Source organism: Halyomorpha halys, unplaced genomic scaffold (assembly GCF_000696795.3).
Source record: "Halyomorpha halys isolate HHAL.00 unplaced genomic scaffold, Hhal_1.1 Scaffold349.1, whole genome shotgun sequence".
Taxonomy (NCBI): domain Eukaryota; kingdom Metazoa; phylum Arthropoda; class Insecta; order Hemiptera; family Pentatomidae; genus Halyomorpha; species Halyomorpha halys.
Genome location: NW_027109825.1, coordinates 38,978 through 53,063, shown reverse-complemented (window position 1 = coordinate 53,063; position 14,086 = coordinate 38,978). Strand labels below are relative to the sequence as shown.

Below are 14,086 nucleotides of genomic sequence, written 5' to 3'. Positions count from 1 at the left end.
CTTAAAAGCCCTAAACAGAATGAATCGATTATCCTGAAATCATTGGGAGTCAAGAATTAAAAAGACTAAACGTAAACATAATGCCTAAAACACTTTAGATTATTTATCAGTATATTCAAAGACATTCCAAGTCTTGAGAGCAAGCAAATGCTAAAAGAAAAAATATTTGAATACCTATTCTCTTTATTTAATTTTTTTTTATTTTTAGTAATAATTTTTAGGAAATTCTCTGAATTTCTGATGAGTTAGACAAAATCACCAATGAGTGACTGTATATATGGATCTTAAATATTAGTATTAGGTTAATTGATATCTATGTGAATGACAATTTTGAAAATAATACAACATCTGAATGAAAGTGGTGTACAACATTAATTATTCAATATAATTATTATACCACATTCATTAATCTTTTAATACTATATTTTTCAAACTTCATTTAGTCTTCTTCAGGGTACAGTGTACTATAGTCAGAGTTGGCAAAAATTAGCCATAGTTGAAACTAATAGTTAAAATTGCCATGGATACGATATTTATTTACCAATGGTTCATTCATGAATAAGGGTCGTAACCACGGCAATTTTAGCTATTTAGTTTCAAATTAATTTTTGCCCATCTCTGACTAGAGTACATCATAACTTGATGTTTATAATACTCCTTTATTTTTTTTTTTTGTTAAGATTTGCACATAAGGTGAAAATATCTAGAAATTATAAAATTAAAAATTTTGTTTGAATTTAAATAAAGAATAAATACGTTACGAATCTGGGTTAGATGCATGACCTTTAGAGGTCATTACATTAGTATACATTAGTTAAAGGTCGATGACATTCACGATTCCTTATTTTTTGACAAAACTGTAATTTTGATTTTTCATAAATGTAAAAATACATTGACCAATAGTATTATGCAATCATATTTTTCAAACTATTTAAATCATTTACCAGACAAACCAACCTTTTTCAAACTAAATTAAACATCAATGTTAAGAATTTCTTTAAAAAGAGATATTAAAAAGTAAATACTTTAATTGTAAATTTAATTTTAATCAACTCTAAATTTAAAAATAATGCACATTTTACTCTTCCACTAAAAATCATCTAATCCAACTAGTGAAATTCTCTTAATTTTCCTACAAGATAACTTAAACTTCCTAACAAGATAAAAACAAAGAGATCTCCTTATTTACTAATATCAAATAATAGAAAAATCAAGATTAATGTTCTAGAAATTGACACCCAACCAAAAACACCAAATCAATGCCTTTAGTATCAAATGTTGTATAATTAAATGAATTATTTTTTTAAAATGACAACAAAAAGATAAATTCATAACATTGAGAACATATAATCTTTTTAATATAAATATTAAAAAATATTTTGCATAACTATAATTTATACTAAAAAAATATTATATTATTAATTAAAACAATACAAGAATGGATTTATCATGTAAATCCAATTCAACCATGACTGAGAAGCACAAAGTTCATCGAAATACAATGATCAGTTGTTTTCGCACATTATGATGAAAAAAAATAAATGAAGAAAATAGACATCAAAAAAATATTTTTAATAGTTCCTGAACTTCACCAAATGTCCGATTTAAAAAATATAATTGAATTGAATTGGAGTAAGATTAGATTGAAAAAAGTTAAACTTGTCTGTCATACATTTACATAAACTGGAAAAAACTTTAATAATTGAAGGGACATATCTTGATTGATTATTTAAAAAAAAAAATTAACGAATTCCGCCATTGAAATTATGTCACCCATGAACAACCTTTAATCATTGTTATGGAATAATTATGATGAAATGAATGTTATGGAAAATGAAGGATGTTCAAGATTCTTATCCCACTCAAGGTTTTAAATGCTTATCAAGATCAATTATATCTAATGAGGTTTTTGTCAACCAGTAATCGTTTAGTCAAAATTTAAATAAATAATATTTTTATTAAATAACTTAAACTTTTTTAACAGTTTGTTTTTGAACATTTCTTTAATTTGCCAATTTAAAATATTATTATCTTACCTGTAGCAGTTATGAAGAGTATTTTCTGCAGCTGATTGAAATTTTGGATTGTACTTAGGACCAACAGTGTGAATAATAAGTTTAGCAGGAAGCCTATAAGCTTTAGAAACGACAACTTCACCGGTTCTGCATTCTGAAATAAAGTTCTTATTATGTAATAAACTGGGGACTACAAAAAAATACTTCAAACAATAAATAAATAAAATAAAAAAAATTCATCAGGCTATTAAGGATAAGCATAAATCCTCATAATTTATAAAACTTTTTTATGGTTATATATAAATTTCTACCAAACACCATTCTCAACTTCATATAAAAAGGTGACATAAATTTCAAAATTTTAATTATGACAAATCACATTACGAATTAACTCCACCTTCAAAGATAAATGTTGTGAAAGTAAAGTGTTTTAAAACATCCTTTCAAAATTTTGTGATGGAGATTCAAGAAAAAATGTAAAATCACATTTAATAGTTTACTAACCTTTTATATCATCATAAATTTCCTGCTTCAGCCCATGGCCAGCTTTTGTAAATATTCTGTTACTTAAAGGGCAGTGATCAGAAAAATTTTCATTTGTAGAATGCACAATTGCGTCTACACGAAGTTGAGTAATATCTCCTTCCCTGAAAGACAAAAAATAAACATTATTTATGCAATTTGATCAAATAGGGTGTTATTATATTTATTATTTCCTTAAAAATATAATTAAACATTGATGCTCTACCAAAATATAATCTTTTTGTTAAGCGTCTTGTTGACTGGGTAAGGACTAGTTTCAAGACTCGAGTTGATATTATAGCTCGTTGGAAATTGTATAGGGCTTGTATCGCCCCAAGATTTTAAAGTAGAGATATCTATGATCGGTGCAGAAGTCACCAGGGGCTCTTCCATTACCAACACCATCCCTGTAAAATAAACAAAATTATAATTAAATAAAAAGAAATAAGATTTAATCACACATAGCATTTAAGAAAACATTTAATAATGGCAAAATAAGCACCTAATGTTTTACCTATAAACACTGTTTGATCAATTGAAACTACTCAATGGTTTGTGGTATATGACATTAAGCAGAAGGTTATCTCTTAAGGTCAGGCCATTTTCAGGTGAATAAAGCACAAAAGTTTGAAAAAGAATTTGATACATTATTATAAACTGAGATAACTTGAAATACAAGAATTTATACCATTGAATATATTCACACATTAAATCAGTTTTGTTCAGAAGCAATTTATAACTGGAACACTAAATTAAATATAGGTTCACTGATAATAGATAACTGATATAAAAAAACAAATATACATCACAAATTGAAATACCTCAACCAATTCACAGATTCATTTAAAAACTAAAAGAATCAGAACAAATCATCGTTTTAAAACTCAATTCCAACATTTGAAACTGATAAACAAACAATTGAATCAAAATAACATAAAACTTCTTAAAATAGGACTTAAATGGTAATGGTGTAAAAACAAATCTTACAACAAGAATAATCAAAAAGATTAAGCGAGTAAAACGCACAATAACTGTTGCAAAATACAGGTAGTTTTAAAACAACGACAATATTTCAACATAACGAAATAAGTGAAATTTTTAATGGTAGATATGATGACAGTTACTTAATTTAAAAAACGAGTCGTTCTTTAAAGTCTATAGTTCAATATAACTATTTTAAAAAAGAAAATGATTGGATATTGATAAGAGTAATTACAAAAACTGTGTTACAGACCTGCCCCTGATAAGTCAAACCTATTCCAAATCCCCTTCTACAATCCAACTATTTTACTGCAACCTCAAATCAAGAGCCTCTTAGATCGTATAATGCATTATTATATCGATTAGTATAATTTTGAATTCAATAGTGAAAATCAACTTTTTTAATAAAAACATAATTTCTCCTTTATACTATAACATTTTTTTAATTTAACATTAATCAAAATATATCAATAATCACTAAAATGATGAAACATATCCTTATCGAAACTATAATACATCAAGTGTAAATACGTCAAATACTCCCATTCTGACCTCACACACAATTTTAAAACATTTGATAAGGCAAATGACAATAAACGGTCAAGTAATCTTTTTAGGAATCAATCCTTTTTATGAAGAAATATATCGATAGAACTAATGGAAATACGATTCGCTATGTTCTCATTTCATCACTCAGAAATAGCTACAGACAATTATTGAAAAATAATTTTATCAATTCTCAATACTCTCTTCTCATTGAGTGATGTATCGAAAATTCCACTTTGAACTAAAATTATTATTTCACGAAAATATTTTCTAAATAAATTAACTTCATAAACCAACTTAAACAGTTAAATTGTTAATTAGGTATTAATTTTTAACAAAACTATTCTGTTAGTATATTTACGTAAAAATGGTGTATTTTAATTTATTTTTGATTAGATCTATTGAGCCTATACAATCGAGACACATATATAAGATAAATTGAAGTTCAATTTTCTAATGGTTGAATATTGTTTTAGAATAAGTGAGATTGGAATACTTTTAATTAATTTTATGCGAATGCTGTTATAAAACTTTAGTTTCTCACGAAATAATTATTAAACTGAGATAGTATTTCAGATGTGCACTGTGTGAAAATATTTTCCAGCACAGCGATCTCCCCCCCAAAAAAATTTTTTAATTAAAATATCAAATAACCCGCGCATTCATGGATTATCTTCTTTTTCTACATATTTAACCGCTTAATGGTAATATCTACCTTTTTTTTTTTTACCTTGACAAGGGCACCGCGGTTTTTTTTTTGTTTTGTTTTTTTTAGCCGAGGAACGATACCGCGAAATACAAGAACAGTTTTTAAATAAGTAATAAATATATTACTATTTTGCAATGTACAGAAGATAAACTGGAGTAGATACTAGTAACAATTAATTACTATGGATTTCAGTGATATTAAAAAAAATTAAGAATTAATATTTATGTCGGTAAGATTAATTGATGATGTACTGTTTTAAAAAATATTTCCAAATTGTGCATAAGTGAAGGATACTTTTTAAATTTAAGAACCAACAAAAATAACTTATAAATTTTATTTTAGAATATTATTTTATATTTTTTGTTATTTGAAAGTTCCTAGGAATAAATAACACATATCTGCATATTACTGATAATGTAATTTTATTTATAACAATTTATGAATTTATATATAGAAAATATAAATATCACTGCTTTGTTGAATAGTGGCACATCTAATAAAAAATAAAGTTTTGATTTTGTTTAAAATTAGGCATATTCTAAAGATTTTCTTAACTGAGGTCGACCTACAGACTTCCCTGAAGCTATTAGAGTTAAAACAAATTAACTCCAGTTTACTTTACAATCTATTGAATACATCAAACATAAAAATAAAAATAAAATGTTGTCCGATTCTAACAATCTTCAAACAACAGGGATACATGTAGCATTGTCTTGACCTTATGATTGAATGTAAAGAGTAAAACAAAAAAAATCTCTTTTATTGTTACCAGCTAATAGAAGTAAAATTAATCATCAACATAACAACTTAAAAATTTGGAAATAGGAAATTTGTATTTTAATATAATTGGTAAAGAAAAAATAAATTAATGACAGTGTATTCGAACTTTTCCTCCTTCATACACAATACATTATTATTTTGAAAACTGAATTTTTAAGCAATATCAAGCCGATATCTTTTGTATAAATATTTTATTACTTTTATGATCAATGTAAAATTTATTAATAACTATGTTTTATATGAAGCATGTACTGAGAGTGTATTTCTTTTCACAATTAAAAAAAAATTCATGAGAAAAATAAAAACATTACTAAATACTGTTGCATATTCAATCCTACATTTCCACAAACAGGACTGATTTATTCAGTATTTAAAAATAGAATTATCAGCTTTGGAATGGCATCAACAATCATTAGGTGTAAATAGTAAATAGTGAATCATGGTGGTAGCTGAAAAATGCACATGCCTCATAGAATTGGAATATTTATTTGTATATGCATATATATATATATATATATTTATAAAATAAAAGGAAATATAAATAAAATAATTTTTAACAACAAAAATATCCAAACTTCAGCTTTTAAGATTTGATCAGAAATTTTACATAATCCAGGAATCATTAAAGAAAAATAATTTAATAAAACTTATGTTAAAATTCACAATTTATTTTTTTAATGAAACTAATTGGTATTAGTATCCATTTATATTAGAACTCATGTAACTGGTATAGTTATGTTGTGATTTATGCATTATTTCGAATGTGATTATATGGAATTTAATATGGGTATGAAAATAATATAACATAGAGACTATTTTGATTGGTGCCACATATACCACTTACACATTAAGCTAGGTACTTCATACTCCAATAAACTATGAGTAAAAATTAGAGATATGACATCATATAAAATGATTGAAAGTGATCTTAATTCTGAGAGATTTTAACAACTAATTTTTAAATCAAAACTCTTACTATCTCTCCTCTCAATAATCAGCAATCACATTTTATGTTTAATTTTTCAATTTACAATTTGTCATGAATATGTTATTCTAGAAAAGTTTTTTAAGAATTTGTTATTTAATGTTACAAAAACAACTGAAACTTTAAATGTCCATTTTGTAGCTGTGTTGAACCAAATGAAATAGGAATGTAATCTGGAAATAGTGTTCATAACGAATGTTGACGTCATTACAGACAGCAGCGGACACGAAAATACCTTATGTCTTATTAATCTAAATAGCTCTGGGAAAGTTATACACATTATTGTGCGTCATTAAGCAATTAACATGTACTCTTGTAAATTATTATGTTTGTATGACATCCACTCACCCGTTAACCTTGAGTCCAGTTGTCCGGTAATTCAATCATACAAAACGACAACACGACCGTATTATATTAAAAGAATTTAGAATGTCATTCTTATGTAAGGGTATTTTGATACTTAGATCGTCTAAAATTGAACAGTTATTTTTTCTCTAGGCATTATTAAATTACGTTAACGACGGTTTACAAATTTAAACAAACAAAAAAACGTTTGCATAAAACTATAGATTCTCAATTCCTTGTTGTTGTTGTTCAATCCTCAAAATCCTAAATGCTCCTTACTTTGTCACAAATTAAGGTATACATCAATATTCCGTATGTTGCCGATTTGGCCAGAAGCAGATACCAATCATTACGATATAAACTTCCCAATTACCCAAACCCACTTGTTTCTAAACTGGCATCTCCTTTATTACCTGATAATGCTCCTAGGCGTCTGAAAAGAACATGGCCTCGAGATCTCTAGAAATGTTATTGGAGTTCTATCAATAGGAATATTCTTCATATGTTTGTATCATTGTCATAAGCAAATTTGCTGGTTATATATTCTAAAAAAAAATTATAAAAAAATTTTAAATGATCGAATTTCAAAATTTTATCGATAATCCGTAAGTATTACCCCTAATCGATTAATCTTAACGTCCATTTTTGATACAATTGTCACTTCGACTGACCTTGTGGAGTCCTTTATGAATTTACACCTTTTTAACAAGGACACCCTTCTAACGGACAGCAAGAGTAATTTTTTTGTTACCAGGAGATAAATTCACCTCATTCACCCTGAATGGACATTTAAAAATGGCGAAAATTTAGAAAATCATTAAATATGGTTTTATTTTTTATTTAAATACATATCTATATATCTTGAAGTTATTCTTTTTTAATTAATAAAACCTAAAGGGGCTACGTCATCATATCAAAGAAACTATTATTCTATGTAGGAAGTAATAAGGGATTTGTTCTGAGGACTGAAATGGAAATTGGCTTTTGGGTATGATTATGTAATTTTCCACGACCTATTTACATTTTTCACGCCTCTCAGCGGTTTTTATTGATATTCCCTTATTTTTTTAATATATTTTTTTAAAAATGTATATATTAAATTCTAAAAATATTATATTCATAAATAATAAATAAAACATAACATTATGTCCATAAAATTCATGAATTGATTCCTGTACTAGTTGATTTTTAAATAAGCTCTCGTACACCCCCCTCTCGTAAGAAATAGTACAAGAGCCCGACGGAGAAAAAGACAGTATTTTACCCTAATTTTTAATTACTTTGATGAAAACTGTGTATAATTACTAGTCTAAATTTATGAATCTGTCAAGTATGGTTAGGAGCAACATAAAATGGCGGTCGTTTAAAAATGTTGAAAAAGAATAATAAAGTAACGTTGTAAAACATAATAACGAAAAATCAGTAGTTTTTAATATTAATTTTGGAAAAACTGTATTTCAGAAATCAATAGACGTACAGATGTGTAATAGCACTCAAATTAAAGCTTGTATACCATAGATCAGTTTGTAATGTTTATCTTCGTAGAAGTAGTAGTTTTTATGATATTTGACAAAATAAATTCACAAAATGGTCATTTATAGTTGTTCGGACAAAATCTTGGAAGTATGAAAAAATATATCAACGGAACTATTTATTTATTACACATGCAGATGTAGTAGTTTGGATAAAATTTCATAAGCAACATTCATATTTCATATTCATTTGCGAATATCATTAAAACTACTACTCCTACGAAGAAGATACGTTTTATAAACTACATTATAGTACGTTAAACTAGCTTTATTTTGAGTGTTAGCAGACATCTGTACGCCAAATACTTCCTGAGTCACAAATAACTCAACCCATAAAATAAAACTGCATAAATTATGCAGTGTATATACAGCTGAATTACATGCAATAGCCTCAGCACTCCACTTCTCCATGACAGTGACGAATACTAACATAGTTATCATTACCGTCTCTTTAAGTTCACTAAAACCCATGAAGATCATTTACTCGAAACACCCGGCAATCATAAAAATTCACAATTATACCAACATGCTTGAAAACTTGGGAAAAACTGTTTTCTTTATATGGGTGCCGGGTCACGTGGGGATCACTGGAAATGAACTGGCGGACATTGCAGCTAAACAAGCACTTGCTCTTCCAGGTCAGGGCGCGGCCATTCTGACACCCCAAGAAATAAGTCTTCCGATGAAAAATGAAACATCATCTAGTTGGCAAGCCATGTGGAATGAAAGCCCGCCAAGCAAATTAAAAACTATTAAAAAACCATTAAACCATGGACCACATCAAACCGTTCCAATCGCATGGAGGAGGTAGCTATTGCCAGATTGAGAATAGGTCATACAAGTTTAACTCATAGATATCTGATCAGTAAGCAGCCACCGCCAAAATGTCAATACTGCAACAGTGTACTTACGATCAGTCACATATTTGAGTAATGTTATTTCTATTCCGCGAACTTGAGTAGATTGGGAGTAGGACCGAGTGTATCGGATGCTCTGAATGATGACCAAAAGAACGCGGAAATGGTTTTGGTTTTCTTAAAAAGGAATGAACTTTTGAATAAGATTTAAACCAGAAAATCTGTTATACGTGATAAAAAATTCCAAAAGAAGTAATTATTTAATTTTTTTTCGTAATTATTTAATTTTTTTTCGTAATTATTTAAAGAGAAAAATAAAGTGAAATAGAATTATAAAGCGCGATACATGAGCGTTGATGACCTCAGGGTTTTACGCCCTAAAGCCCCAGACAACAACAACAACTTCCTGAGATATAGTTTTCCACAAATCCAAAAACTTTGTCCAAACAACTAAAAATTACCATTATTTTTTTTTGTCAAATATCACTACTACGATTACTTCTACGAAGATAAACATCATAAACTACTTTATGGCACATTAAAATAACTTTAATTTGAGTGCTACTTGACATGTGTACATCAAAGGGCTCCTGACATATAGATTTTCCTAAATAAATTCACTAAATAGTGATTTTTTATTATGAAATGTTGCTTAAAACTATATCTCAGGAACTAGTGAACGAACGTAAATAGTTCTATTAGGGCTCATATTTTAACTAATTTACTCTAATTTAAATGATGTCCTATTAGGTTTTCTTTGTGTTGTATTAGGTTTAACGTTTTGAAACAGCCGCCACTTTTAAATCTCCTTAACTGTGGAGATGTGGAATTGAATGTGCTGAGAATTGAGGTAAAGTAGGTGATGTTAAGGAAGGTAATTAAGAAGGTACTTGGAACCGATGAGGAAACCATAAGTTTTCTTAACATTAAGCCTGAGAGTATTGTTTGCTGCCCATTCGTTGATGCTATCTAAATCTTCTTGCTGCTTGCGGATTGCCTCGACCATTGCAGAAGGATAAAAGGATGGGTAAATTTGTAGGTTACTAGCGTATAGGTGATAACTCATAGTTTCATTAATTTTATAAATCTCGACATTAAGAAACATGAATATTTAATCACAGACAGGCGATCGTTAGATCTGAGGCTCAAATCAGAGACTCTTCAAAAAATTACTCTTCAATCTGGAATTCAGCTCTGATGAAGCCAAGCAATATTTTTATATCTTTCTTGACTGTTACCATATTCCTACAGTACAATAATTATATATATATATTAATACGTTTCATTATTTTTGGAAAAAAAATCCTTTAGTAATGGAATTGCTGGAATTGCTTGGTTCATGCTAGAAGATATACTGTGGAAAAAAACGTTCGAAACGAATTAATTTGCTCAAGATCATAAATAAGTTTTCTAGCAAAAGTAAAAATATCCACTTCTGGAAAATTATTATTTCGAAATAGTTTTGGGAGTATTTCATAAAAATAACTTAAATTATTATTGAAAATTTCTATTTGTTACGCAAATATGCCAGAGGAAAATACAATTAATACGTTTTTGGCGTGGAATTTCAATTTGACAAAAAAAAAATTTACTTTTCAGACGTGAATACATTAACGTTTGATAAATAACTTTTAAATTATTCTAAATAAAACAATAAAAGATATTTTCAATGATTTTTTAATTACCATATATAAACAATGTCGGCATTAACATTAAAAGTCAATTATTGACAAATAAGTAAACAACTTTTTTCATCAATTATTTTAATTACATATGTGGTTATGTTAATGCATTACCTTGGTTGAAAATTCTAAATTCATTGGTTCGTTAAGGAATTTAGAAAAAAAAAAATTCAAGGTCGAAGATCCGCATACTTGAAGTATTTATAAGTGTAAATTGATTTGTTTTTGTATCAATGAAAAAGAAAAAAAAAATAGTTCGTGAGAACAAGAGTCGAACTCCACATAACTGAATGGTTTAGCCTGACAACGAAATAGCCGACTATCGATTATACTGCTTATTTTAAGAAGATAGACATTCTAGTATCGACTTCCCAGTCAATCCGAACGAGCTGTGTTTATTTATTTCACTTTGAAAGAACACACGCAGGAAAGTGGAGCAGTAGGGCGTGCAACGTTTTGGGACTCAAATCTGACCATCCCCCATCTCAGATTATGTATTCACATTTTAAACGAAATTTGTTTTGGTCGAGGTCTATAAATTTAAGAGTAAAATTAACAAACCTGGTGTCGATAAATCAAACAATCTTTACCTTCATTGAATTCCTTCAAAACAAAATCTACTAGATCAGACATTATGGTTCAGCCAATAATGGTCCTCAAAAAAAGACTTTACCTTATGGAATGTTTTAATGGAGTTTTTATTTCATGGTTCTGAGGGTGCTGTGCACACATTTGAGTTCTAATTTCTCATTTTTTTATTCAGAAATATAAAAAAGAAATGGAAACAACTCAAAAAACAATCTTCTTACTTTCACTTACCGCTATAAGGAATATATAGAAAATAGTACAAGAGCCCATGAGGAAACAAAACGGCCGTTATTTCACCCCAATTTCTGATTACCTTAATCAAAACTATGTATGTCTACTGATCAAAATTGATGAGTCTGCCAAGTCAGGGAAAATAAAAAATGGCGACGGTTTCAAAACGTTAAAAAAATTAATTTTTCATTCGGAGCAATTAAAACTACCAACACCACTAGAAAACCTAAGAGAACATCATTTAAAGTTGGGTAAATTTGCTAAAATATAGCATATTTTATAATAGAGCTATTTGCGTTCAATAGTTCCCGTGATATATTTTTTTAAAAAGTAACATTTCGTAATAAAATGAACTGAAAAATCAGAAGATGGTGAATTTATTATGAGAAATCTATATCTCAAAAACTATTCCACGTATAGTTGTCTATTAACACTCAAATTAAAGCTAGTTTAGTGAGAGAGAAATACTTTATTTATCTATGCTGCCTAAATACATTAGGTTGCTATCTCACACAGCATACTTATCAATCCGTAATCGGACATATATAAATTAGACTCACACATTGAATAAATTACAACATACATAAAATAGTTTGTAACGTTTATCTTCGTAGTAGTAGTTTTTTATGATATTTCCAAAAAATAAATTGATTTGTAGTTGTTCAGACAAATTTTCATGTGCAAAATTTATATTCATATGCGAATATTATAAAAACTACTACCTCTACAAAGATACGAGTCATAAACTACTTTATGGTTAAATTATCTTCATTGTGAGTGCAGGCTGATATATGTATGTCTTATGGCTCCAGGGATATATCTTTTCAAAAATTATATCCGAACAACTAGAAATTAACATTTCGTGAATTTATTTGATTAAATATCATAAAAAATACTACTCCAACGAAGATAAACGTTATAAACGACATTATAGTACATTTAATTAGCTTTAATTTGAGTGCTGGAAAACATCTGTATGTCTTCTGGTTTCTGACATATAGATTTTTCGAAATGAATTCACAAACTACTGATTTTTAAATACATTCTTTATTAAATGTTGCTTTTTAAAAAGCTATATCTCGGGAACTATTGAACGTAAATATCTCTATTAGCACTCATATTTTAGTAAATTTGCTCTACTTTAAATGATGTTCTCTTAGGTTTTCTAGTGTTGTTGGCAGTTTTAGAGATATAAAGCTCCGAATGAAAAATTATTTTTTTAACGTTTTGAAACAGCCGCTATTTTGTATTCCTCCTACCTATACTCGGCAGACTCATCAATTTAGAGTAGTAATTATACATAGTTTTCATTAAAGTAATAAAAAATTGGGGAGAAATAACTGCCTTTTTTTCTCCCTGGCTCTTGTACTAAAAAGGGCGGTCGTAAAAAATTGCGACTGTGCAAATTTCGAATTCGAGTTTTCGACGGAAATATACATTTTGAAGTCCTCTGCGTCGAAATAACCTTGTCTTATAAAATGGTCTGTGTTTTTGAGTGGGCGGGTTCGTGGATGAACAGCCTTGCCAGAAAACGAAAAGGCGTACGAAACTGTATTTACATAAATATTCATCTATTAAATTTGATGTAAGATCATAATGTTTTGATACAAACGTTTAGAAAAACTACCCATCGGTAGCAGTATAATCAGATTTTTAGATTAGAAGGTCTCGAGGCCATCTTCTTAGATAGATCTTATATTCAATAAAATAATTTATCCAGGCTTAATGCCAAATTTTCAAAAAATCTTCCTCCAAAGTAACTTCAATTTTGTTTATTTTGAAATTTAACGATTTTCTTTAGGAATACCAGCTCACTCTTCGCTCTGTGAGTTTTAAGATATTTCAAATTCACTTGTTTTCACAAAAGTAGATAGTCAACTTCAAACCTGTGATTTAATTTTTAATTAACAAATCTTAAAAACCTGTGTTCGACACTCTCTAATACAGAAATTTGATATGAGTACGAGGGGGGGACCACACTATATATGAAAATTCGGCTTTAGGTAGAATAAGAATATAAATATTGATATTGGTAAACATTTTTTATCTCTATTGCTACATTATTTGATTTAATTTTTCTACTTTTATTGGTTGATATCTTCGACGATGGTTCATCTAGTGGTTTCATATTGATTTTGATTTTCGTTACTGCCAACAAATATCAGCAAATGTATAGATACATCAGTTAAAGGTATTTGTAAATTAGTAACTCTATAAGTAATTTACCCGCCTTTATATTAATATCTGCAATATTTCCAGATTTTTTTTTTCATAAATTCATGTATCATAGAAAAAATAAATAATCTATATATA

At 28.2% G+C, this 14,086-nt stretch overlaps 1 protein-coding gene across 2 annotated transcripts in view; it reads right to left on the bottom strand.

Annotated features, from left to right (window-relative positions):
* Positions 1-3,865, bottom strand: part of Gdap2 (ganglioside induced differentiation associated protein 2) — a 96,613-nt gene extending 92,748 nt beyond the window's left edge. For both annotated transcript variants that reach the window (XM_014421951.3, XM_014421952.3), the window contains exons 1-4: positions 3,772-3,865; positions 2,764-2,944; positions 2,520-2,662; positions 2,037-2,169 (exon numbers count right to left, since the gene is read on the bottom strand). In XM_014421951.3, the coding sequence (XP_014277437.1) occupies positions 2,037-2,169; positions 2,520-2,662; positions 2,764-2,942 (455 nt within the window). In that variant the 5' untranslated portion in view covers positions 2,943-2,944; positions 3,772-3,865. The remainder of the gene's footprint in view (positions 1-2,036; positions 2,170-2,519; positions 2,663-2,763; positions 2,945-3,771) is intronic.
* Positions 3,866-14,086: the final 10,221 nt, after the last annotated feature.